General features: G+C 42.2%; 1 protein-coding gene across 5 annotated transcripts in view; it reads left to right on the forward strand.

Annotated features, from left to right (window-relative positions):
* The window catches only part of TTLL5 (tubulin tyrosine ligase like 5), a 163471-nt gene that overhangs the window by 70216 nt on the left and 67005 nt on the right, over nt 1-26250 (forward strand). For 4 of the 5 annotated variants that reach the window (XM_048484960.1, XM_048484959.1, XM_048484956.1 and 1 more), the window contains exons 29-30: nt 815-1008; nt 11801-11955. In XM_048484960.1, coding sequence (XP_048340917.1) covers nt 815-1008; nt 11801-11955 — 349 coding nt within the window. The remainder of the gene's footprint in view (nt 1-814; nt 1009-11800; nt 11956-26250) is intronic. The other variant, XM_048484958.1, reaches the window with a different exon arrangement.

The following is a 26250-nucleotide window of genomic DNA, read 5'->3' on the forward strand; positions in this document are numbered from 1 at the left end:
GGTGCTCTTCCGCAACAGCCAAGGAAGAACTGAGAGAGGAGCGCTCTCCCTGCTGCCTCTCACATTACTGTTTGGGTGGAAAACCAGCCCACTCTCAGCTTTGCAGGTCTGGGGGGTGGGAGAATGCTCCATGTGCTTGAAAGGTTCTAGAAGCCTTCTGGTCCGACCTCTGTGGCCAGCCTGCTCCTGTACAGCCCCCATGGCTGCCTGCATAGAAGACACTTGAGGAACCCCCGTTACAGGTAAGTGCAAATCTAGATGGGAAAAAAATCCATCTAGATTTCCTTGCTTTTCTTTGTCTTTATAGCTTCTTTCCTTGCTTTTCAATATTTATTTCTTATGGTTTATGGGTAGAAAGCAATATTTATTAAATGTCCTTTGGACAGAAAGTAAAAATGACAACTTTAAAACTTATTTTGTGTACAGTAAAAAGAGAATAATCACAATGGAGTGAGGAAATATTACTGCTGAATTTAGCTCCAGCAGTGAAAAAGACAGGTAGCCTGTCCAAGGGTGTGTGTGTGGTGTGATTTTTTAAAAATCTCAGAAACATAGGGGGAAGGATTAGACCACCACCCTGCTCCACTGCTGCAGCCCCACTGTAAATCCAAGCCCCCTGCTGCATTTAAATAAAGAAATTAGATCCAATCGCAGATCTTTTATCTCGTTCAGTTGTGCCCAACTTCTGCAAAAGACACCGTGCCTTAGTTTTTTCATGCCTGTGTTTTCTTTCTGTCCTGTTCAGAAGCTTGAAGCCCATTTTCTCAAGAGTAGAACTACTTATTTGCAACGTAAATTCTGTCGCCATCTTCAGCAGGTTCAAGCAGTCACAGCCCCGTCAGACAGCGTGGTGGATCTGCCAGGACGACTAAAGATGGAGAGGACAGTTCTCCCATAAGCAAGCGCTACAGTCACACCATTGTTGCTTCAGAGCTTCAGCGACTGGCAGAGAAGCAGGCAGCCAGGCAGTACTCTCCTTCCACTCATATCAGCCTCCTTACACAACAGGTATTTAAAGTTGCCACACTCTGCCTCTGGAAACGTAATTGGGTTTAGTGATAGAAGAATTTCACAAGACAGCAGAAACAGGAAATGGTCTGTGAATGAGCAAAGGCAATTTGAACAGGGTTAATGCTCTTTATTGGGTTTTGGACAATGCTTAATGAAGGGTGTGAGTCATTCTTAAATGTTCTTCTGGCTCCACAGAGGCTGTTATGCAGGATAAGAGGTTTGAAGAAAATCTCGGTAGGGGAGGGTAATACCAAAGGGAGCTGAAAAAATTGCTTTTGGATTCTACTTGTTAGAGAGAAAGATGCCCAAAAGATTAGAGCAAACTGTGATTCTAGGCACCAAGCTTCATGACCCACACATTTGGCATCATTAGAACAATTAATAGTAATATTAGTTCAGACGAAAGGAACTTGTGAGTGGGCCATCCTCCAAGTTTGGCTTTTAAAGCAAGGAGAGGCTTCGAGGAGCTTGCTTTCTGTCACCGAACGCAGCCTATTAATCTGCTGTCCTCAGCAAATGCATTTGTCATCTTAAACCTGCAGCTTATTTTCTGCAGTGGACCCTGGTCGCCTCTGCCTAAGCAAAAGCTGCTGCTGGAAGAAATGTGGAGATGGATGCAGAGCGACTGAAAAGGAAAAGATATTGTGTGTCAGTCAAAGTGAGGATGGCCTTTCTTGCACATCAGTGTTTCATCGGCCCTTTAAAGTGTGCTGACTGCTCTGAAGGCTGGTGAAAGATAGGTGTAGGAGCAAGCATCATGCTAGTTACCACTGCTACTCACATTTGCTAGTGTGGCAGCCTAATCCAAGGTAGGGTGTGTGTGTGTCTGTGTGTGTGTGTGTGTGTCAAAAAGGGGACAAGGTAAAGTACCTATAGCACTCCTGGCAATGGCATTTGTTGTGTCTTTGCCCTCCTTCCTCTTTGGACTGCACAGTTAATGTTTTCTTGACAAGCAGGGCCATTATAAGCCAAGTTGTGTCCTTCTGAGCATATTGACTGCAGTGGATTTAGAAGGGTATAAACTCTGGTCGATTAGGCACACACAAGGTCTTTGCTGTGTAGCGGAGGCCAGCGTTCGCCGCAGCAAGATTTCTTGTACGGATGTATTTTCTTGAGCCCCACTTCCACTTTTCACTCTCTTCACATCAAGCAAAGCCACTTGTAGCACGATTTAAATCTTGCTTCACCGCAGAGGGGGACAGATTTGTCAATGGGCACAGCTTTTGCCCTAGACCTCTTCCCTCTGCCCATGGCCAGCCTTCCTACTCCCTCATACTGCTTTACACATCTTCTCCCTTCCCTCCCCTTCATGTTGTCATCTCCTTTCTGCTTCCCTAAGTGCTGTTATCAAGAGATCGAGAGATCTCTCATATGTATAACAGCGCGGGGGGTTGGGGTGGAGAACACCCATGTCATCTCTGTCTAACGTCTGTGTTCAGTCTCTCCTCCACCAGCAGAGCCTAAATTGCCAGGTGCCCTGGAACCTTCCCCCTTGCCTCCCACTCCATGCTGCCGGCTCCTTCCTGCTTCTCTAAAGTGCACATGTTGAGAGATCGATAGGTTGATCTTTTGATATAAAGTAATAACAGAGAGGACTTTTGTAAGGAACAGTACAAGCAGGTGTCTTTTTGGCTTCACCCCATCTCCCCCCGCTTTGCTTCCGTTCTCCCCGATGGCTGGGAGGGCTTTTAAAACTTAATTTCAGGCAAGACTCTGTTTTAAAACAAGCCTCTCTCTTCTCTTGTGACAGTGGCAGAGGTACATAGAGTGTGTGTGTGTTCATGTGTGTGGAAGGGAAGGGAGCGGGGAGAGAATAACAACTCTGCACCTTAAAGGCTGTTTATGGGTGGAATTAAGAGAACCGGGAGAATCAGAGGCCCAGCAGAGTTCAGCAGACAAACTGCTGCAGGCTGTGGGCTGTCTTCTCGCATGTAAACAGAAATGCGAGGAGAGCCCACTGTGGAGAAAAGAGGCTCGAGGTAAGTGTTTCATGCATAATGGGCCTCTGTTTACAATGACACTCCAAGATGCTTACTTACTATCAATGGAGAACAGCAAAGAGCTTTGTTACCAGAACACTTGCATTTTAACCCCATCAAATTTCTGTCTCTGGCAGTAGGGGTTGCTTTGTAGACTACAGCACAATCATTTATGTAATCAACAAAAGTGAACGCTGCTAATGTTATTTCCCTGACATTGGTATTCAGCAATGAATAAGTGGGGAATAAGTGGGGCAAAAATATGCAATGTTGGATAAAAATGAATTGCTAACCCTGAAAGCTAGAATCAACAGAATAAATGGCTGGGAAGCCTGATATTCTTCTCCAAATCTGACTGGAATTGTTTAAACTAGATAGTATTGAAGATGACCAGATTGTATCTAGAAGCCCTGGTCGTGTTACATTCCTAAATGAATAAGCTTTTCACTTTGTATATTTCCCCCTTGTTTTGAACAAGGTTGGATTAGTATGAGTAGGGCTTCTGCAGTGGTGGTGATAGAATAATTAGGTCATTTAGAAAACTCTATAGTGCTTGATCGCTTCTCGTTTTGCCTTGGCATTAAAATTGTGCTTGTCTTGTGGTCTTTCAATTAGCTGGAAAAAAATGTTCACGTTTGACTGAGATTTAAGGAGCTTAGTTGCAGCCACATGGCGGCATGTGAGGTCATAGTTGCTTATCTCTTATATTTCCTTGCTAGAGGTGTAGGATAAACCTGAGCTTTGCTCTGGTTGAAACACGTGTCTTGTGGTTGGCATTCTGCTTAAGAAAGTACCATGTTGAGTCTCATCCTGCGGCTCTGCTTTTTTTTTTTCTACTTTTGGGAAGTTGACTTATCACTGCAGATTTATTGTATTTCTATAGAAAGTATGGGAAAAAGTAGCCAAGAAATATTTCCACTTGATTCTAGGGCAGCGCACAGACAGTTTAGCAGCACAGGCAAGAGGAATTTGTGTCCTGCACACCTATTGGCTGGGGGTTTGTTGTCGGACATTCCAAACCCTTCGTGAAGTATGTATAGGGATGGATTAGCCCTACTTAATAAAGAGGAAGGAAAACTACTGTAGGAGCACTCTGCCCTTCTCTGTGAACGACTGCATGAGAATTCAGGGGCTAGCTATCACTAGGAACTGCTCCGGTTCTTCCATCCAGAGAGTTTGATCACAGGGATAACATCAGACCACCCAGGCTGGAATAAACTGTCTCTGCTGAGCCAGGCGGTGCTCAAATTTTGCTGCCAGGTTTCCTTCAAACGTACTGATGTATTCCGTGGAGGCTTGTGTGTTTTCATTTGGGTAGAAAGATGGTGATTGGAAAACCTGGGCAATCCTATTGACCTTCAGTGGAAAACAGCAATTGCAAATACCCCACTGGAGGTTTTTACAGTAACAGTCTTCTGTTGAACTCCAGTTGTTTCAAGTCCTGGCCGTCAGCTGCTTCACAGTATGTGACTGTTACGCAGCCAGCTACTCTCCTTATTGACAGTTTTGTCAGAGAAAGTTGCATCTGACAACAGCCTGCTCCTCACACTGGATTTTGTTTGAGCCTGAGTGAACAAGGACGATATCTGTAATACTGTAGTGGCAGGTGAACAATAGTATTTATGCTAACAGGGTTTAACCTGGTTGTGGTGGGTTTTCTGGGCTGTGTGACCGTGGTCTAGTGGATCTTGTTCCTAATGTTTTGTCTGCATCTGTGGCTGCCATCTTCAGAGGTGTATCACAACAGATGCACATAGATCTGACACAAGATGCAGGCGAAACGTTAAGAACAGGATCTACCAGACCACGGCCAAGCAGCCCAGAAAATCCACAACAACCAGTTGAATCCGGCTGTGAAAGCCTTCGGCAAGGGTTTAACCTCCTCATGGTACCAAGTCCTTTGAAGGACCTCCCAAACTTCTCTTTTCTTTCTGTGGTCTTTCAGATTTTTTAAAACATGAGTTTTTGCTTTCTGTTGTAGCAGAGAATATTTGCTGTAGCCTGCCTGATTGTGCTAATGGGCATAAACTTAATTTTAAAAGGATTGGGTTGATTCTTTTGTTTGATGCAGACTCCTGGGAAGAATCGCGTACCTATAAGCGGTCTTCCAGTACTGCTGACTGTTGAGCTATACAGGACAGGAGGGAACATATCCCATTTATTACGCTGTGCAGACACTGACTAGCATCTTTAGTAAGATGATTAAGCTTAGCAAAACCTTTAAAATGGTCCTCTTCTACTTTTTTAGACCAGGCTCCCATCTTTAACCCTTGCATGCAACCTTTAACCATATATCCCAGCCTTTCCTTTTCTTCTTCTTTCACTGTCCTTCCTATCAGCCATTCTTGTTCTGTTTACTTTAATAAAAATAGCAGTGGGTGCGGTCCATTTCACCTCATGATTTGATCCCCTTGTAGGGCATGACCTGCCAGTTGAAGCCTAACGTGTTAATAGAAGGAAGGTGTCTCTCGAGCAGTGTGTTCCTGCTGCTTTCCAGCTGCTGAGGCTTCTGTGCTGTTGGAATGGGCCTTGTGATTTGCAGAAGGCTGCCAGCTGAACCAGGCTGAACTTCAATGAACTTTTGTTGTGGGAAGGATTATCCCCTGATCATCAAACATTTGGCATCTCCGTGCCCTATAGAAATAACTCCCACTGAGAAGTTTTGGAGCATAGAGTACTTAATTCAGAGCTCGACTCAGTAATGGCAAGAGGCAAGTCCAGCCATCCGCTGCAGCACAAACTGCTTCTCCCCCCCTCCCCTTTTGGTTAAATGAATGCATACGCTGGAGACAGTACAAACGAATCTGCAAGTTTGTCAGGTTTCCCAGGAATGTCTCTGGCAGGTCTTTGTCTGGAACATTTTCGGGAGACTAGAACACTTTCATGCTTTTTTTCATGCATGTGCATATCCTGTAAGCTGGTAAGCTCAGCAAGCAGGGAGGAATGTCATGGGCCTCTAGCCAGATCAGCTTTGGTACACGCACAGATTTCACACCTCTCAAACCTATTAGTCCTCGCACTCTGTTTTCTTCTTCTTGCAAATGCAGATACGCGCATGAAATGAAATTGCCTCAGGGTAGATTTGTACTGTATGGGTGTGGTTGAAAATAGACCTCAGTCAAGAGCAGAATGGCATTTTAAGTCATGGCCCACCTCCAGCCTCCTATAGAAAGCAAATATTGCAAATGAATATCACCAGTATGTTAAACCTACCCTTCCCCCCAGCCATGTCTGGTCACATGCATGCTTTTGGAGTCTTTGAAGGGCATGTCAGCTTATCTGGGATGTTTAGATGGATCCATAAGAAAAACTTACTGCTTCTGCACAGTGTGTTGAGATTTCTCTTTAAAAATCTTTCCCCTTATAAGTCCACAATGAAAAGGGCTCTATGTAACTTTTTTCTTTAAAAAAAGAGAAAGCTGAGAACTAGTAGATCATGGCAGTGGATTGTTACAGTGCTGTAACAGTGCTGTAACAATCCCAATTCTTAAAAAAAAAACCTTTGAGAAATGTATGTGGGGTCTAAGTAGTGGTGGGATTCAAATAATTTAACAACCGGTTCTGCCAAAGTGGTGCGAACCTGCTGAATCCCATCATTGGGTCTAAGGCAGTAAAATGGTACTGTGGTGAGAAGAATCTGCAAAAATGTGCACCTTCCCATTCACACAATATCTGAAAGTGCTTTTATTGTATTTTTTACAAAAAGATAGTACCAAATCAGGTTCTGGAAAGTTTGTAGCAACATGGTAGAAAACACAGAAGCAAGATGAACAGAGGATGATATCAGGTGGATTCCCCCATATACATTGCTGCTGTAAGGAACTGAAGAAGTGAGTGAAAGGAAATGATAACCAGATCTAATGCTGTTCTCTTGTGCCAGTAGTAAAATAACTCTTAAACAAAACAGTAATTGTAGATGCTGCTTGAAAAGAACTATAGTGATGGACTAAGTACTCTCCTAGTAAGAGTTTAGTGTCATCAATAACTCTAAATCTCATATATCAAAATTTTCTTTATTTTAAATTATATTTTATGTTTCTTTAGTATGATAATTGGTGCATATCCCTATGTTTAAACTTTATACTTATTATTTCTTCCACAGTATCTTTTTCTTTTTTGTTGTTGTTATAATGTTTTGTGAAAAAATAATAAATTTTATTTTTAAAAACATATGTCTAAATATTAATATGGGCCCCTTATTTGGATACTTAAATCTGAAGCCTGAGGCCATGGACAGATAGGACCAATTCTGCAAACCTGAAAAAAGCCCCAGATTTGCTAGAAAATGTGAAATCTTAAAAGAAAATTGCGAGGTTCTCCCAATTTGATAGAAGTAGTGCTTGTAGCTTTAAGAAACAAATATTCTGAGTAGCTATTGCTAGACAACTGCAACAATATTGCCACCTTTCAAGTCTTGGTTTCTGTCAGTAAAAAGCGGGGGATGGTAGTGAGGCCCTTTCCAGGGTTATTTATTTGTTTGTTTGTTTGTTTGGATTCATATCCTGCCCAATCCCCAAAGGGGTCTGGGCGGGTCACAACATAGTACAAACATTCCACAACATTAAAAATATAAATCCACAGTTAAAATCAACCAGTTAAGAATTTATATAATTTAAAACAGTTTAAAATAAAATGCTGAGATAGTAATATCTGGTGACAAAATTTATCCTTTCCGTCATCCATCCTTTGACAGAAGATTCACTGGGGCCAGGCCTAGCAGCAACCCCAAATGACTTTCATGACATGCCCACTCCTGGCTGCTTGCTACCATTCAACATAAGCCACCCCACAAAAATCAATATGGTATAGTGGTTAAAATTGCAGACTAGGGTTTTGGAGACCTAGGTTTGAATCCTGCTGTGTTTGGCTGGTGGGTGGGAACAGGAAAGAGGGAGAGGCTATTCAGACTTTCAAGAAACAGAAAGAAGTTGTAATGGGGGTGGGTGAAATGTCATCCGCTTGTCTTCTGAATACTCTGTGAAAATGGTTGAAAATATGGTTTGCCCCTAAAATGAGTATTTTAGCACATCTGGGGCAACCTTCAAAGTTCAGTACATAGTGCTGGGAGAATGCTGAAACAAAGGGGGGAAGGTATAATGCCCAGTGTCAAACTGTAATAAAATTACCTACTGTTTGGGAACACCCACTTACATGAGTATTTGCAGTAAAGCACATCTTAGTTTTATCAGTTGGTAGGACAGTTTATTGGCATTTTATCTTTGGGTGCATTTTTGAGAGACTGAACATGCAAAATCTACTTTAACATGACTGTAAGGTGGCCTAGTACCTTTAAGGGTAAAAGGTAAAGGTCATTACTGATCCATGGGTGTAAGCATCAGGTCATAATTTATGACCTGGGGTGACATCACAACACAGAACTTACTAGGCTGACTATGTTTATCAGGTGGTTTGCCATTACCTCCCCTGGTCATCTACACTTTATCCCCAGCAAGCTGGGTCCTTATTTTACCAACCTCGGAAGGATGGAAGGCTGAGTCAACCTTGACCTGGCTGCCTGATACCGATTTCTGCTGGGATTGAACTCATGTTGTGAGCAGAACTTTGACTGCAGAACAGCAGCTTACCGCTCTCGCCATGGGACTCCTACTGCACCTGTAAATAATCTCAACCAGAAGTAAGAGAAATTGGGAAGATCAATGTTCTCCATGGAATGGAAAGTAAAGGCTTATGTTGTTTGATTAGTAGGTAGAGTCATAAAGTACCCAGTACCTCATTAGAGTGCTAGGGTAGTTGCAGAGTGACTATTCACTAGGAATAAAACTGAAGTGATCTCAGTAGGATCAGTGAACATATATGCATTGTCGTGCCAATCCCTGATCCCTAGATCAAACCACGTTTCTCATTGAAAGTTAAGACAGGTTACATGATTGTAAGACAATGCAATCAAATAACATAAGAAATTCAATGAATAGTGCAATAGAACTAGAACTTGAATCACAAAAATTGGAAACAGTGGAAAAATATCAGACAAAAAATAGGATTGTAGGATCCCATGCCCTTTATAAAAGTGGCCTGCGTTCCATTATGGTGCAGCCTTATGCCCTTTGTAAAAGATACTGCTTGATTATTGAAGCAGAGACTATATTGTTGTATTATGCAGATTACATTTCAAACCAAGTTATTTTAAAAAAGACTTCTGACCTCTGTTTTACTAAGGGTCATCTTAGGGTCTCCCCAATTTTAGCCACTACACCACTCTGGCTTTTTTGAATAAACCATCTTAAATATGTATCTTTAAGTCATCTTTAAATATGCATCTGGCATAATGTGATCCAGTGTTCCTGTGCCAACAAATCCTATTTCTTCCAGAAACTCATTGTGTTACTTGCATGTCTTTAGTTTATAGCAAGCTAGCCTGTTCTCTCCCTATCTTGGAAGCTAATCAGGGTCAGCCCTGGTCAGTATTTGGATGGGAGACCATCAAGGAATACCAGGGTCATCACACAGATGGGCAACAATGGCAAACCATCTCTAAACATCTCTTGCCTTGAAATCCCTGTGGGGTTGCCATAAGTTGGCTGTGACTTGACAGGAAAAAATGCTGATGCCCGTGAGCAAGCACATTGGTGACCGCTTGAAAGTTTATCTGTGTAAGACTGTGGCTATCAGGTAATTCAAACCAGAGCTGCTGTGTAGAGGTGTAACATGTTACAGAGGTGCCCAAGGAATCCACCAATCTGGCAAGCTAATTATAGCAGCTGAAACAAATCAATGCAAGGAGGAGTACATATCAAAATGAACCAAGCTGGTGGGCTGGTTTGAATAAGATTTCTGTAGCTGGGTGTGCGCGCGTGCTTGCTTTTCAGTCTGTTGCCTGTATTTAATCCTGCTGTAATTTAAACACCTGTCTACGTGGAATGTGTGAAATGTCCTTACCCGCCACACTCGACTGTTTACACACCTGCCTCACTTGGAAAGACAGCTTTAAAATAAACAGCGTTTTTGTATTGGAGGGAGAATGCGCCAAGGTGGGTGGTGGGTGGGAAGAGTTGTAAAGATGAGATGGAATAGTGAAACAGCTGGCTTAAATGGACGTTTGTTCTGGGAGAAGAGACCTGTATTAATGGTCAGATGTTCCTGACTGGAAGCGAAGCTCCTCATGACTTACAGAGTGCACAAATGCTATACCAAGGAAACCCAGCTTCTTCACTCAAACTACATTTTGCTCAGTCTACGTCCACCTCTCCCCCGCCACTGCCAAACAGCTTGATTTTTTTGGCGGACAGATGGGACGAAGTAGTGTGTAGATCCTCGAAGTCACACTTCCTCATCCCCCTGACCTGATGGTTAGGCTTAGATTTTCCTACGGCTCACCGCACGTTTATTTAACTTTTCCTTCACAGGCCTGAGAGAGAAACCTTTTCTCTGAAATGACATTCTCAGTTTGCCAGATGTCAGTTTGTGCTAACTATCCAGAGCGTTAATGCACCTGGACTGTGTTATTGTCACATTTATCCTGCCACTCCTTTAAGAAAAGCATGGTAGTTTTTCTAGGATTATTTCGTTTTAACTTTGCAGTAATCCCATGAAGCAGATAAACTGTAAGCTGATCTTCCTCCCCTACCTTTTACGCCCTTTACCTCCTTTCCCCTGTGTTGTCATTTTTGTGTGTATTTCTGGGGTGGGGATTGCAAGCAAGAGGGCAGGCCTGCCTCTTCATTGGTGGAAGCCACTTTGATAGACAGTTGCTGAAAAAAGCTGAATATAAATACATCAAATAAATAGGTAAGGCTCCAATAATGTCTAACCCACTGTTATCCATGGAAACAAGCTTTCCGCATTTTGATTGGGAGTTTTCATTTCCCACATCCAAACTGGCATTTTTGTCACAGTGGCCCCATAGTTTTTTCAGATTGGTAACTTTTATTTGTATTGCTAGTTCAGCAGTTGCACAATAGAGGGCAGAAGGCTAGTTTCACCAGAAGAAGACCTGTGGAATAAAATGAGAGCTTAATGTTGTTCTCCTGGGAAGGCAAACTTTTTGATATTACATTAACATAATCCTTGGAGTGCTTGCCGTGGGTGTCCTTAACAGCACACTATATATCTGCTTGCCTTTGTTGAGTCTCATCAACTGAGAGAACACCCTGTTAATTCTGATGTTACTTCTGAGCGTGCCTTTGTTATGGCAATTTCGTGGATGCTCTGCTCTTATAAAATATCTTTCCCCTGGAGATTTTTCCGAGCTGGAGCACCACAGAGGCGCTGCCAGATTTGATGCTGGATTGAGGTAGCTATCTTATTGTGTTAGTGTTTGTAAGCTATATAGTTTGTTTTTATTGTTTATGTTCTAGCTTCAAATGTGTTGCAACCAGCCCTGAACTCTTGGGACAGGGTGGAGTTGGCTAACAATCCATGTAAACACAGTTCTGCTCACAGAGTTCTTATGTCATTCATTTTACCACCAGAGTGACGGAAGGCAAGGGGTCATCTCCAAAGAGCATTGCAGTCATATGATAAATATTTTAATGTTATTGTTACTGCTCTTTTATCCTGTCGTTTCTTCAAGGAGCTTAAAGGCATTTTATATGCCTCTCCCTCACAGCAGCCCCATGGAGAAGGCTAGGGGAAGAGAGAGTGACTAACCCTCAGTGCCTCAATAGGTTTTAGAAGCTGAGGCTAGTCAGATAACACCTTTTACTGCAGCATCCTATGTCTCTGTAAATATGCGCAGAATCTGTTAGAGATGGAAAATACCTTGACTCTGATATATTCCAGATAGCCTTGTCGCTGTTTCTTTGAGCCTTTCAAATAAAGTGTTTTCCCTCCTCTTCTTTTTAAATTTTCAGTTAACCAACTTAAATCTGATGAATGGCGCTATGAGCAGACCAAGCACAACCTCTCCTCCCAGTTACCGGCCGCCATTCAACCCAGGAGGCTCATTTTGGGCCTTTCAAACAGACACACATACAGCTGACAACAGATCTGTATCTTTGGCTCTCAGGTAAGCTAAATCAACTGCTTATGGCTTTAGACTGACATGGCTAATAATGTACTTAGTGGCTGATTACCCACCAGTGCTGGGGCACGCAGCGGGACTGGAAGCTTGTTGGGGCAAGAAACCTTGCCCCGACATGCTTTCTCTTTGCGGTGCACCGAGAGAGGAGGTACGTCAGGGCTAGATTTCTTGTCCCGACACACTTCCTCTTGCCCCGCGCGTGCTTCTTGCTTTCCGCAGGGAAAGCGGAAGCACTTCCGGCAGGACTTTTTGCGCCAGGGCGGGGAACAGCTGGCGGTGGGTAATCGCCCAGTAGCAACTCAGATCATCCATCATTCATAGGACCATTGCAGAATGAGAGAGAGGTGGAGGTGGTGATAGGTAAGACTCTTTTCCTTCCACTGTGAATCCTGAACAAATGTTTGGCATTTATTCAGTGCAGATATTGGCTCAGTTCAGATATAACACAAAGCTATAGCTTACTTTTGACAATAGATAATTTGTGAAACCAAGGTTTGGCTGTCAAGTTATTTACACCTGACTTGCCTTGACAGATCTTGCAGGCACAGCATATAAAAGACCTGGCAGCTATCCTGGACTGCATGGTGGCACCTATAGATGCTCTTGTTTTATGCTAGTGACAATAAGATAGGTCTAGGGGTGGCCTGGTTTGCAAGCATTTCTGGCAGTGGTATAGGTAGTGGCAGTGAGTTGCACTTCTTCCAGACCTGTGCTTACCTCAGCTGCCTGGTGATGGTGCTACAAGTGAGGGAGGAGGTGTATGCTTCCTAAACCTGTTCCTTTGCACCAGCTGACTAGGTGGGAGACATGGGAGCATGCTTCCAAGGCCTGCAGTGCCACAGGCTGGAAAAGCTATCTCTGCTTCCTAGCAGCTGTGAGACAGCTCTGAGAGAGTTACCCACCTCCCATACCTGCCCCTCCACCCTCCTGCTTTCGATTTCTTTGGCTGCTATGTAAGGATGGAGAATGCCAGCATTCTTGCTCCTTGTAGGTCGAAACCTGCACAAACAGGGAAAACTGCTAGTGAGAGGTAGTGAAACCAGAGTGATTTTGGGCAGCTCTTGCCAGACATCTCTGTAGTCTGGGAAGTGTCAGGAGCATCAAGTCAGGATTAACTAGGATTTCCTATCTGTACATCACGGGAAACCATAGTTAAAGAGTAAAATTGACCATTGGCAGATTCTGGTTTCAGGTAGTTTACTGGGAAGGCCTGAGTTCAATCAACCATTGCTAGTTTTATTTAACCTGTGGCTTTGTGTCACATCTGAACTGAGACTTTGATTCACTGTGTTTTCCACCTGAAACTTGACATGCAGTGCCTTGGAGAAAAAAGTAGAAGAATGTTCCTGCCCAGGTATGAGGTAGGCAAAATAAAAGGAATATTCAGCCAAAGCGGGAGGGAATGTGTCTTTCTTATCTCTGGATGGTTTGTCCCTGGGAATGTGGGCAGATTTTGCTTGTGTTCTTGGGGAGTGTATACTGTCTTTTCCCCCGCGTGTTACAGAGATGTTAACCCAGGTGAACTAGGGGGAGGTCTCCTTCTTCAACATTACTATTGTGTTTGATTTCCCCCCTGCCCTGCCCCATCAGTGTTTAGATGATGGAAATAAGTCTGTTCTGAGCTGCAGGATAAATGTTGACACAACAAGCCACTGACATCTATCCCTATTCTGCTTAAGTTAACTAATTTTATGTATTTTTGAAGACTGTCGTTGAGTACTTTTCAGTCTTCTGTGGCTTAAGCCTCCTGATCTACCTCAGCTTTATTTCAGTTTGGATATCATGTTCTTTAGCCTTCTAGGGATATTGTCTACTTCATCCTTTTCAACTTCAAAACTCTTGGTCAGTACTAGAATCTAATGTAATATTTAAGAAAGATGATGTGGAGTGGGTGTGGGAAGGGAGAATCAACTGATGTGCACAGAGGGTGCTTTTCACTACTTTCCTTGGCATTAATGAGGTTTTTGCTGGCATTGCTTATATTCCCGTTGGGTTGCCTCATCAGTACATTGTAGCATGGTGTGTGCTTTCTCTGCAATAACACACTATTGCTGACTCTCCTATCCAGCTTGTAACTTTTTACCCTTAGATATGTTTTTGCACACTTCTGTTCGTCCAATATCCAAGCAAGGTGATTAAGTTTTTAATTGTTACCCACCAGCAGTACATGTATGAAGTTCGTATTCCCACTTTTTAAAAATTAGGAAAACTGCTTCCATCCTTCTAGCCTGGCTGCCCCTGCAATTCAACAGCATGGTAATCATCACTTGCCTGTTTGCCCTGTTCCTGTTAATTAACTTGGTTAGTTGGGATGGCTTGCTATTATTGACCTTGGAAATATGCTGAAAGAAAAAGTCCCCCTTCCCATACACACGTATATGGTAGGTGCTAAATATGCTCCAGGACCATAATATTTATTTATTTCAAACATTTCTTTGGCAGGGGTGTTGTGTGGTTTCCGGGCTGTATGGCCGTGTTCTAGTAGCAATTTCTCCTGATTTTTTTTCCTGCATCTATGGCTGGCATCTTCAGAGGATCAGATGGTAGTAAAGCAAGTGGAAAATATATGCCTGTGGAATGTCCAGGGTGGGAGAAAGAACTATTTGCCTGTTAACAAGTGTAAAGGGTGCAATTAGCAAGCTCAATTTGCACCCATTTAGCATGTGAATAACCATGAAGATAGCATAATCAGTTAGTGACGGCATCTGCATTGTAGTAGTCTAGCCTTTTGATCTCTTTGATTGCTTAATGCCTAGATACATCCTTTGTCTGGGTGGTGTTCACTAGTCCTCTGATTGCTTACTGCCTGGAAACATCCTTTGTCTGAGTGGTGTTCATTAATCACTGTCTTAATTCTAGTGTTTTTCAGGACTGGTAGCCAAATTTTGTTCATTTTCATGGTTTCTTCCTTTCTGTTGAAATTGTCCATGTGCTTGTGGATTTCAATGGCTTCTCTGTGCAGTCTGACATAGTCAGTGTGGTCCAGAATGTCTGTGTTTTCAAATAATATTCTGTTCCCAGCTTGGTTTATCACGTGTTTTACTATTGCTGATTTTTCTGGCTGAATTAGTCAGCAGCGTCTTTCATGTTCTTTGATTCCTGTCTGGGCACTGCAAACTAATTCAGCTGGAAAAATCAGCAACAGGTATAGATACTCCACTTGCTTTACTACCATCAGATCCTCTGAAGATGCCAGCCACAGATGCAGGCGAAACATCAGGAGAAAATGCTACTAGAACACGGCCATACATCCTGGAAACCACACAACACCCCAGTGATTCTGGCCGTGAAAGCCTTCGACAGTACATTTCTTTGGCACCTTTCCACCCAATTCAGGGTTTGCAGAGTGGCAAACATGAAACATTTCAGATGTTGAAAAGCATATAAAATACAAGATATGTTGACAGTATTGAGCGTTGGTTAAAAGGAAACTGTGAGGAGCTGAAATTGACATGCTTGTCTCCTATATAGGTTGTTCCAGGAGGGAGAAAGATGGGGATTGAAGGAGTTATTCACATTGCCCCCTCCCCCTCCAAGTAATGCTCTGAGTTTGGGCATGACTTCATAGAACCACTTCCTCCTGCCATTGATTTTGGCTTTGATAGTGAATTTTTTAGTTTCTATGGGGTAACTTGTCAACACAAAAGGCTGTAAAGACAGAGCGGTGTGCTCGTAGTGGGAAGGAGGACAGGATTTCGTGTGTGCTTCTGTTTTCTCATTTTGATGACTTGCATATTTTATGGGCTTCCGCTTGTTTTTATTTCCTTTGAACGTTACTTTGAGATCTAGTGGGAGAAGGCATAGTTTGCCATTTCCTTAATTATTCCGAGGAATGCGTACCAGTAGCTTCAATACATTTTAAGCCTTTTGACTTAAGAAAGAATGTCAATTAGAAAAAAAATTGAATACTTCTCACTGAGCTGGTTCTGTAAGGTGTTCAGGGTTGCAGTGGCCGATCTGGGGCAGTACTCTGTAAGGCTAATTCAGGTGACTCCCCCTATCTAAAGAAAAAGAGGAGCTTGTTCTGTTCCCCAAGTAAAACAATCTGAAGGTGCCCTGTTCTTGGCTGGAACAGAATGGGAGACACACAAGCAAGGTGTAACAGTTCAAAAACAAAGTTTATTGCTTAGAAGATTTGAGAACCTAACTCACCCCAGGGTCTGACTAAGACAAGGTACTTGCTTGACTGGTGAACAAACTTGAAGCTGTAGACTTTTATTCTTTCTTGGCTCCTTTCAAGAAAGTTCACTTGTCTTGCTTCCTTCTGGTTCTTGCAGTCTTATCTGGATTCTACTTTCTGTTGACACCTCAACTTTATGTTCTCTAGACTATATACACTTTAGTCTATGCACCATAGACATAACAGATATTGCAGACTTCCAATTCCCTAGGCACCTTTGACTGAGCTAAACAGGGGCATTGCTGGGTAATAAAGGAAGACTGCTGCTAGAGAAATTTCTTAAAGGGACAGGAGCTGACTAAAATTCCCTCACTTAGAACACTGTACAAGGAACTAAACCATTACAACTGTAGGGATAACTGATGCTTAATAGGAAAATAATAAAAGCTTCTCTGGGGGCATGACAGAGCTCTTGCACAACCGCTCATGTGCTTAACATTGTTAATGAATTGTTTGAAAATTGACTCTTGAGATGTCAGAACTTCAGAAGAAAGGGTAATGTTTCACATAGGCCTGTAGAATGTTTTAAAGATACATGATCTCCTTGAATCTGCCAACAGATCACTCTGCTCATATCCTCTCTGTCTGGTCTTCTACATCTATAAGTCAGCAGTGTTTCTATAAAAAGAGTAATGTGAAAGAATAGATTATATCAAATTTAGTTTCCAAGACACACCTGCATGAAGTAGTAAGTGTTCTAAAATGCCACTTTGCATGGCGAATCCTAGCATATCTTCTTTCTTTCTACACTGAATATTTTGTACTGAGTCGCTGTTCCTGTTGGATGTTTACGTGATATAAGCATGAATCCAACCTAAGCACCAAAAAATAGTTTCAGGCCTTTGAAAGTAAAGCAGTTTTCAAATATTGAAGCCACTCCGTTGTTTAAGATGATTGAATTTACATGTTTTCTAGCTCAATTCAATTCAGTCAATTCCCATAACCTTTAATGGCATAAAATATTTTCTAGCTATGGGAGCCCTACACATATAGAAATCTTGTTGGCAGTACTGTTTCCTATATTTTATGTAGCATGTTTCCTTTTCCATGTTTTAGATTTTTATGACAATAAGAAATAACAGTGGGCGTTCTGACAGAAAGCCTGTTGACATACTAACATCAGAAAGGAGAATTGAAGACCTTCTCTGTTTCTATTGTATAAGACCTTCCAAAAGTTTTATTAGGCACCCACATCTCCCTGCCTCCACCCCCCTGGAGGATTATGAACACCAGCCTCATCCTTTTTATCCCTGTAAATTTAAAGTATGCAGCCTTCTGTTGTTGCTTCATCCTTCATCAAGTTGTTACTGAGGTCCTGTAGCTTTGCAGCCATTGTTCACCGCTTACAGTGGCCCTGACACTTCTGTTCTTTGGCTGCCTGTGCTTGACAGGGCAGGCAGTGCAGCTGCTAACTCTTCTGATCAGCTGGAAGAATTGTAGTATGGGAGGAAACAGAAGGGTTCTTTAATAATGTTAATAATCATCTTTTCCTTCTATTAATGCTCAACTCAAAGGGAAACGACTTTTGTCCCAGAAATTTCTGGGATTTCAATAGTTATAACTTTGGTGGGCTATAGTTCCTCTGCTCTATGACCACCCCCATAAATTGTCTGCTATTTGCTATGCTGTCTGGCATTTCACTCATTCTGGCGAATGTAGGCAGTCTCAAGAAAGACCCCTGTCAACACTGGATTCCACTTATAGCCATGTGAGGGTCATTACTTTCAGCCACATGGTGCAAAGGTTTTTTCCTAAAGGAGTTCTCCAGCAGCACTATGGGGAAAGCTGTTCCTATGCCACAGAAGGGGATAGCTCTAGTTTTAGGAGATATAGAGGGGGGAATAGCAACTGACATGATTCTCTGTCGCCCTTACTTGACACAACAAGGCCTCCCATGTGCTGTCAAAAGCTCTGTGGTTTATCTAAGTTCACCAGTGATCATTGCTTTGTAGATGATATCACAGAGGGCACTTTCGCACATGCAGAATAATGCACTTTCAATCCACTTTGCGCCTGGATTTTACTGTGCAAAATAGCAAAATCTACTTTCAAACAATTGTGAAAGTAGATTGAAAGTGCATGATTCTGCATGTGCGAATTTGCCCAGAGTTACATTGTTCCCTCACTGGAATATTTAAGGAAGGAATAATGGCAGCCTTACTGATGGCAGCGTAAGCCAGGTTTCTTGACATTAAAGCAACCCGGCTGTGCAACTGGGTTTGTCATGCAGCTCCTGTTACATCTTAACCTAGTTTGAAGTAATTCTGAGCCCATCATTGTAGGTTGCAGCAGTCCTCACTGAGAACTGACTTCTGTATTCAAATCTTAGGTGTCCTTGCCTGAAGCCTGGAAAAGTAGAAGTCTTTGCAGCCTCAGGCTTAGCCCTATAGCAGTATCTTTCCAGATCCATACTGTGCTTCTATTTTCCTAGGTAGTGTTGATATTAATAGTCAGCCCTTATTTGGAAGTGAGGAAGTCAGGTAGACTACAGTCTCAGACATGTGTGCTGAGTGTGAAAGGGCACAGCATAAGTGAGGGAATAGGGAAGGCTATTGCAGTGTTGTAATTTTAACTTTCAGCTATTATGGAAAACATCTGTTTGGGCTCTAGCAAAATCTTGTACTATTTTGTGTAATGTGGCAACCAGATAACAGCTGATCGTCCTTCCTCACTTTGCTTTCTGGGTAAGTATTCTTCTCATTCCCATTATCTTGGTGCTTATTCTTGATTTCAACCCTCCTCACAGCTGAAAGGAGGATGAAGGGACGGGATGAGAAGCTCCTATACCCCTCATTCATTCTGCACTCTTCAGAAAGATCTCTTAATTCTCTTGCAGACAGTGAATCAGTTGCAATTTAGAATGGACTGGTTGCCCGTAGCCAAAGTTTGTGGATACTCTCACCTCCTTGTAAGGTAGTAGGAATTCTTTGTTGTAACTTTCTGTCTTATATAAGTGATCATAACTAAGCACAGTATTGCAAGTATAAAAAAATTGCTTGGTAGCTTTCCATTCCTTCACCCACCTATATCTTGTCAGGGTCCCTCCTGACAAAAAAAAATCATGCCACAATAAATGTGGTTGTCTGAGATGCCAAAAGACTTTCAGCATTTTCTGTAACTTTATTAACTGTTCAGATGAACTTAGTAGTTTATGTAGAGCTGGTGGGTGGTGAGCCTTATTCCCAATACTGAACTGATTCTTGTTACACCTTCCAATCTTAACGGACTGTTCTATTGATTTAATCAGCTGGTTCCAAAAGTAGTATGTATGCTTGCGAGTAAGTCCCTCTTGAAATCAGTGGGACTTCCGTCTTAGTAAACTCATCTGTAGTGTCAGATTGTGCTGATTTGCAGAAATAGCAGGGGTTGGTCAATTTGCCCCTCAATAGTAACTTTGCTAGTATGCCTCAAGCCTGAACTAAAAGAAAAAAATAAAAAGGTGAGTGTGTGCTACAGTATTTTATTCCATTCTACTCTGTACTTTGTTTGGCCTAATTTTATTGAAATGAGCCACAACTAGCTGTTGGGTGAACTGCTGAATTATTTGTTAAATGTTTGTGAACATTGGCCTGGATGCAGCCACTTTAAGAAAATATACATGCTCTTAAGTTTTCTGAAAAAGAGAGGGTGATTGTGACAAGCCTTTTTGTTCCTCCTGATGGGGCATACCCAGCGTCCTAAGATTTCTGGGATCTAGGTTCCTCTCCAACTATAAACCTTCCCCTCAGTTTACAGGTGTTCTACTGGTACCTAGTGTATAGAAGAAGAGAAGAGTTTGGATTTATATCCCCCCTTTCTTTCCTGGACTGCATCTCAGGAGACTTAGAGGGGCTTACAAACTCCTTCCCCTCCTCTCCCCTCAACAGACACCTTGTGGGGTAGGTGGGGCTGAGAGAGTTCCGAAGAATTGTGACTAGTCGAAGGTCACCCAGCAGGAATGTGTAGGAATGGGGAAACAAACGTGGTTTAACTGATTAGTCTTGTACTCTAACCACTACACCACACCGGCCTTGGGTTCACTGCTGTGAGGTAAGTTTTGTGGTACACAAGGAGGTAATAGAGATTACTGAGGCTAAATTAATATATAAATAACTAGGAAGATTTATTCATTTACAGGTTGGTTTTAAAGGAACAAACCAGCAGCGCAGGTATCCTGGTAGACAAAGTAGAAACCTGACAGAGGCACAAACATTTAAACTGGTTGTGATTTCAGAGTGTAGCTAGACTTTTCTATAATCCTTTTGATACTAGCAGACTTGTTTTGACTAGCCACTAGGTTGGATCCTCTCTCACACACAGGATTTCACCCACACCAACCTGCCTTTTCCCCAGACTCAAACTAACTGGTACAAGGTCTGCTCATCACCAGAGACAGGCCTAATAATCGACCAATCTCTTCTCTCTCAGAGATGGAGCCAAACTGCTCTGCCACACTACCAGGCAGAGCTATCCTTCTCTCTGGCTGCTCTTTTTCTTGAGTCAGACCTGAACTGTCTCTGTTCTTTTCCTGAGGCCGAACAGAACTCCCTTTTTCTCTAGCGTTCCTTCCAACTTTTCATCCCCCTTCTCAAAGGTCACTGGATGCTGGAGCAGCACTCATAGGAAAGAAGGAGAAATAACATATGTCAAGAATGTTTATACCTATGAGAAGGTCCATGACTTAAATCCTGGAAGCCAAGTTGAGAACATCTGGGTAAAAATTAAAGGGGAGGGAAGCAACAGTGATCTCATTGTGGGAGGTCTATTACAGATTCCTAAGCCAGACTGAAGCATTGGATGATGTCTTCCTGGAACATGACCAGACTTTTACAGAGGAGTAGTAGTAATGGGAGATTTCAATTTTCCTGATATTTGTTGAAAGTCAGACTCTGCCAAGACCAACAAATTCCTCACTTACCTTGCAGACAATTTCATGGTCCAAAAGGTGGAAGAGGCAACAAGGGGATTGGATGTTTTAGATCTGCTCCTAACCAACAATGATGACCTGGTTAATGGGGTGGAAGTGGTAGGAACCTTAGGTGGGAGTGACCATGTTCTGCTGGAGTTTGTTATATAGTGGAAAGGGGATGCCAAGCATAGTCAAACATGATTCCATACTTTAAGAAAGCTGAATTCAGTGAACTTAGGAAATGACTGGGTGTAGTCCCGTGGTTAAGAATACTGAAAGAGAAGATAGTGCATGATGGATGGGACTTTCTTAAAAGTGAGATCTTGAAGACACAGTGAGGAGGAACAATGAGCTCAGGCTTGCTAGAGAGGTTAAAATAATAAAAAAGCTTTTTTGGTTATGCCCATAGCAAAGGAAGAAAAAGGATATGATAGGGCCACTGCGTGGAGAAGATAGCATAATGCTGACGGGACGAGAAAAGGCAGAACTACTCAACACCTTCTTTGCCTCAATCTTCTCCCAAAAGGAAAATATTGCTTAACCAGAGGAAATGGAATAGAAGATGCAGTAGGGGAAATTCAGCACAGAACAAATAAAGAGGTAGTACAGCTATACCTCGCTACTTTAAATTAATTCAGATCTCTAGGGACTGATGAACCACATCCCAGGGTATTAAAATAATTGGCAAAAGTGATCTTTGAGAATTCCTGGAGAATCTTGCAATAATCTTTGAGACTTCCTGGAGAACAGGAAAAGTCTCAGCAGACTGGAGGAGGGCTAATGTTGTCTCCGTGTTCAAAAAGAGAAAAAAGAAGACCCAAACAATTACCACCCAGTCAGCCTGACACCAATACCAGGTGTCATGAAAACAGCCTAGGCTTTTGCCACCTGGCTCACGTGGGCTCTTAAGAGTAAGTGGACATGCAGCAGATCAATTTTTTAAAAAAGTTTTATAAAAATAAATAAAAGCCAGCATGAATAATAACATATGTGTAAATAGCAAATAGCAAAAGTTTAGCTGAAACATAAAGCAGAATAAAGCACTCACAAATATGCAAATATTAGCACAGTTCTAGAAATCCCTTTAGCTTTGGCCTTAGTTTCTTCCAGCAAGCATCAGTCAAATAGAAGTTGTAGCATTTCAGGTAGGTTCAGAATAGCAACTCTAGCCCCATAGTAAGTTTTTATAAGGATTCATCAATCATGGTCAGGTGAATCTAATTCAATCAATTAGAGCCAAATTTGAGTGGAGCTTCTCAGAGCCAAGCTTCTGATCATACTTATACGTCAGCCAATTAGTGACTTGGGCCAGCCTAGCACAGATAATCACAACGTCTCTTTAATGTTTTGAGAGACTGAAATGGGAAGCTAATACTCCCTGCTCGGTCTCATAGCATCAAACAGGTGAAATAGAATCTGATCAGGACAGAGCCGTCCAATTAAAGGAGACAGAAAAATTTCACAGCTTGAGCAACTTGACCAAAGTTCTAACAATGCTTGAATTTCTTGACACCAGGAAATATTCCAGATCAGATCATTAAACAGACAGCTTGTAAGTACTTAGAAGGGAATGCCATGATCCCTAAATGTCAAACTGGGTTTCTCAAAAGAAAGTAATGTCAGACTAGTCTTATCTCTTTTTTTAAATAGAGTTATAAGCTTGGTAGATTAAGGGAATGCTGTGAATGTAGCATATCTTGATTTCAGTAAGGTCTTTGACAAGGTCCCCCATGATATCCTTCCAAACAAGCTAATAAAATGTGGGCTAGACGGTGCAACTGTTAAATGGATTTGTAATTGGTTGACTGACCCAAACCAAAGGGTGTTTACCAATAGCTCATCTTCATCCTGGAGAGAAGGGACTAGTAGTGTGCCACAGGGTTCTGTCCCAGGCCTGGTGAGATTCAATATTTTTATCAGTGACTTGGATGATGGAATAGAAGGCAAGCTAATCTAAGTTACAGATGACACAAATTAGGAAGAGTAACTAATACCGCAGAGGACAGGACCTGAATTCAAAATGACCTGGACAGATCAGAGAGCTGAGTCAAAACTAACAAAATGAATTTCAACAGAGATAAGTGCAAGATACTATACTTAGGCAGGAAAAAAAATGAAATGCACGGATATAGAATGAGTGATACATGGTTTGACAGCATACATGTGAAAGGGATTTGGGAGTCTTAGTAGACCATGGATAAGCAGTGTGATGTGGTAGCCAAGAAAACGAATGCCATCCTGGGCTGCATCAAAAGTAATATAGATTGAGGGATTGAGGAGGAGAGGGCAGGGAGGCAGCTCTGTTCTTGCCATTCTCAAAAAGTGAAAAAACCTTCAAATAATATATAAAGAAACACATAAACATATGTCACTGTGACATGCCTCTGAAGCTGCCAGCCATAGATACAGGTGAGATGTTAGGAGCAAAAGCTACCAGATCATGGCCACATAGCTTGGAAAACCCACAAGTGTAGAACCAAGGTTGTGCTCTAACCTTTTGGTAATCTAGAATAATTGTAGCTCAGTATCTCCTGCCTCTTCTGTATTCTCCTGTGTGGGAGATACACAGCCTTGTGAGAAATTATTCATTGTCTTCCATTTATATGAATACTGTTGTGCAGTAATGCTGCATAGCTCCTTATCTGTCTTTTGGAAAGCCAATCCCTGACGTATGATTGAAATCCTGGTTGTCAGGGAGAACATGTGTGTCAAAACCATCCTGCAGTTGCTGTGTTGAATACTGCTTGGTTACCATGCTCAATTCAAGGAGCTGGTTATCACCCACGAGAGTTGCAAGACTGCCTCTCTTGCTGTGTTCCTCAGTATTGGTCATCTGAACAGATTTTTTGTTGAAGTGTTCTCCAAGCAAACTGGTAAGATGGGCAACCTTGTTGGCTCTCTTATAGTCTCTATGATAATCTCCCACCTTGTTAAATGGCTGCTGGGGGAGGTCAGGAAGGCTCCCACAGTACTGTCATTCAGCAAATGTGCAAACCAGAAATGTTCAGGAGGGCATGTTTAAGTGTAATTACCTGTAGTGGGACAGAACAGTCCAGAAAGGCATCTTCATATGGGCGTAGAAAGTGAATACTGCATACATTGCAGCAATCTCACAATTTGACATTGCTAGCACTATTCTGGCCTGATTGTATTGGCATTCTTCATTTTATATCTTAAACTGTATGTTCTTTTTATTGCTCATATTGACATTCAGTGTTGTACTCCTGCTCCAATTATCTAGTTCATTCAATGTCCTATATGGTATGATTACATTTCTTCCCCCACCCCGTACTTGGTAATCTACCTTGAATCTCAGTGAGAAAGGCAGGTTGTAAATAATCTAAATAAATTTTCTGCAGAATTGAAACTTTGCCTCCCACAGCAAAGTTTCCATCTACCTGGTTATGAAGTCTCTGGTTCAGTGCACAGGTTTTCTTCCCGCGTTATTTGAGTCCTGCACTTGAAGCAGCTAATGCCAAAAGCATAAATCAGTCTTTTAAAAATAAGAGTGGAAGCAGTTCAAAAACAAACTATAGACTAAAAGTGATCCTTTCCCCAACCTCAGCTATGAATGATGCTACTACTGTAAGCAAACAGTTGAAGAACTTAGATATTCTTTTGCCAAACGAATCTCTGTATAAATATTCTTGCTCTGAATTTTTGTAAACAATCATCTTCCTATTTGCAGATTGCAAGTTTATGTTATTCATAGAGGATGGTCATTCCTATTTTGTCAACAGCTGCTCTGAGAGGACCCTTCAGTCAGTCAAATGTGTTTTGTGATAATTGCCACTTTAGTGTTTGACGTTTCAGCTTCACTGATTTCAATATTTCTGCTCGCAGAACAAAAGCTACTCTAGCCACTTGTATGTGGCTCTCTCGGGAATATCCTCAGCTGCTTTTACTACAAGACTCTAATTTCATAACCTCAGCCTTGAGTTGCTGTACTTGGATCTCAAATCTCTGGCGTTTGCACCTGGCCAATGAACATCTCATTTGATCTTAGAGCAAGCAGCTGTATGGCACATATGCTGTATGCAGTACTCTAGGTAACATATTCTAACTCAAATGCCCCTTTCCCTGGCCTTTATTCATTTGATGCCTGTGTGGTAGGCAGATTTCTAGAAAGACACAAGTGCATAACTTGTTACCAGCATCTTTGTTGAAGAGCTAATCTGTTCAGTTAAACCCCCCACCCCCACCCCACTATTGGTTTACCCTCCTCACCTGCTAGATTCATTCTCCAGCAACCCAGTCAGTAGAAGTAAATCAGAAATTGCAACTGAACAGTCATGGGAAGATCATATAATGTTTCTATGTTGTGATCATGGAGAAACAGTGTTGGATGCATTGCAGCCTGAATATCGTTAGGTCATGTTTTTTAGGCCAGAGATCCAGTGATACCAAGCCATTACATTACATTTAGAATCCCTGTTATCACCTGTGTTCCTGGGTGATAATTATGAAGCATCTGAAGATATCACATAACTGATCACATGTGAAGTGAAAGGCCGTTGGGCTGTAGTAGGATTTCTGGGCTGTGTGGCCGTGATCTGGTGGCTTTTGCTTCTAATGTTCCACCTGCATTGGCATCTTCCAAAGTATGTCACGATAAAGATGCAGGCGAAACAGTAGGAGCAAAACCTACCAGACAACGACCACGCAGCCTGGAAAACCCACAGCAGCCTGTTGATTCCGGCCGTGAAAGCCTTCAACAGTACATTAAATGTACATAACAGTACATTCTTTATCAAGTTCATCTGTCCTCACAAGATCCTTTCTGACAGATTAGTGTCTCCCCACCAATATTGGGCACCTTACCAAAAGGACATTTGACAATTATATAATGGAGCTGGAATTTGAATCAACCTTTTCAAGAACTGTGATGCTTTGTGTAACTGAACACATGAAGCTGTCTTATACCGAGTCAGACTATTGGTCTATCAAGGTTAGTATTGTCTAACTCAGCCAATTGGCCATGCTGGCAGGGGCTGATGGGAATTGTAGTCCATGAACATCTGGAGAGCCACAGGTTGCAGACCCCTGGTCTAACTACACCAGTGGTTCTCAACCTGGGGGTTGAACAACCCTTTCACAGGGGTCGCCTAAGACTCTCTGCATCAGTGTTCTCCATCTGTAAAATGGATAAATGTTAGAGTTAGGGGTCACCACAACATGAGGAACTGTATTAAAGGGTCGCGGCATTAGGAAG

This window comes from Sphaerodactylus townsendi, linkage group LG02 (assembly GCF_021028975.2).
Source record: "Sphaerodactylus townsendi isolate TG3544 linkage group LG02, MPM_Stown_v2.3, whole genome shotgun sequence".
Lineage (NCBI taxonomy): Eukaryota > Metazoa > Chordata > Lepidosauria > Squamata > Sphaerodactylidae > Sphaerodactylus > Sphaerodactylus townsendi.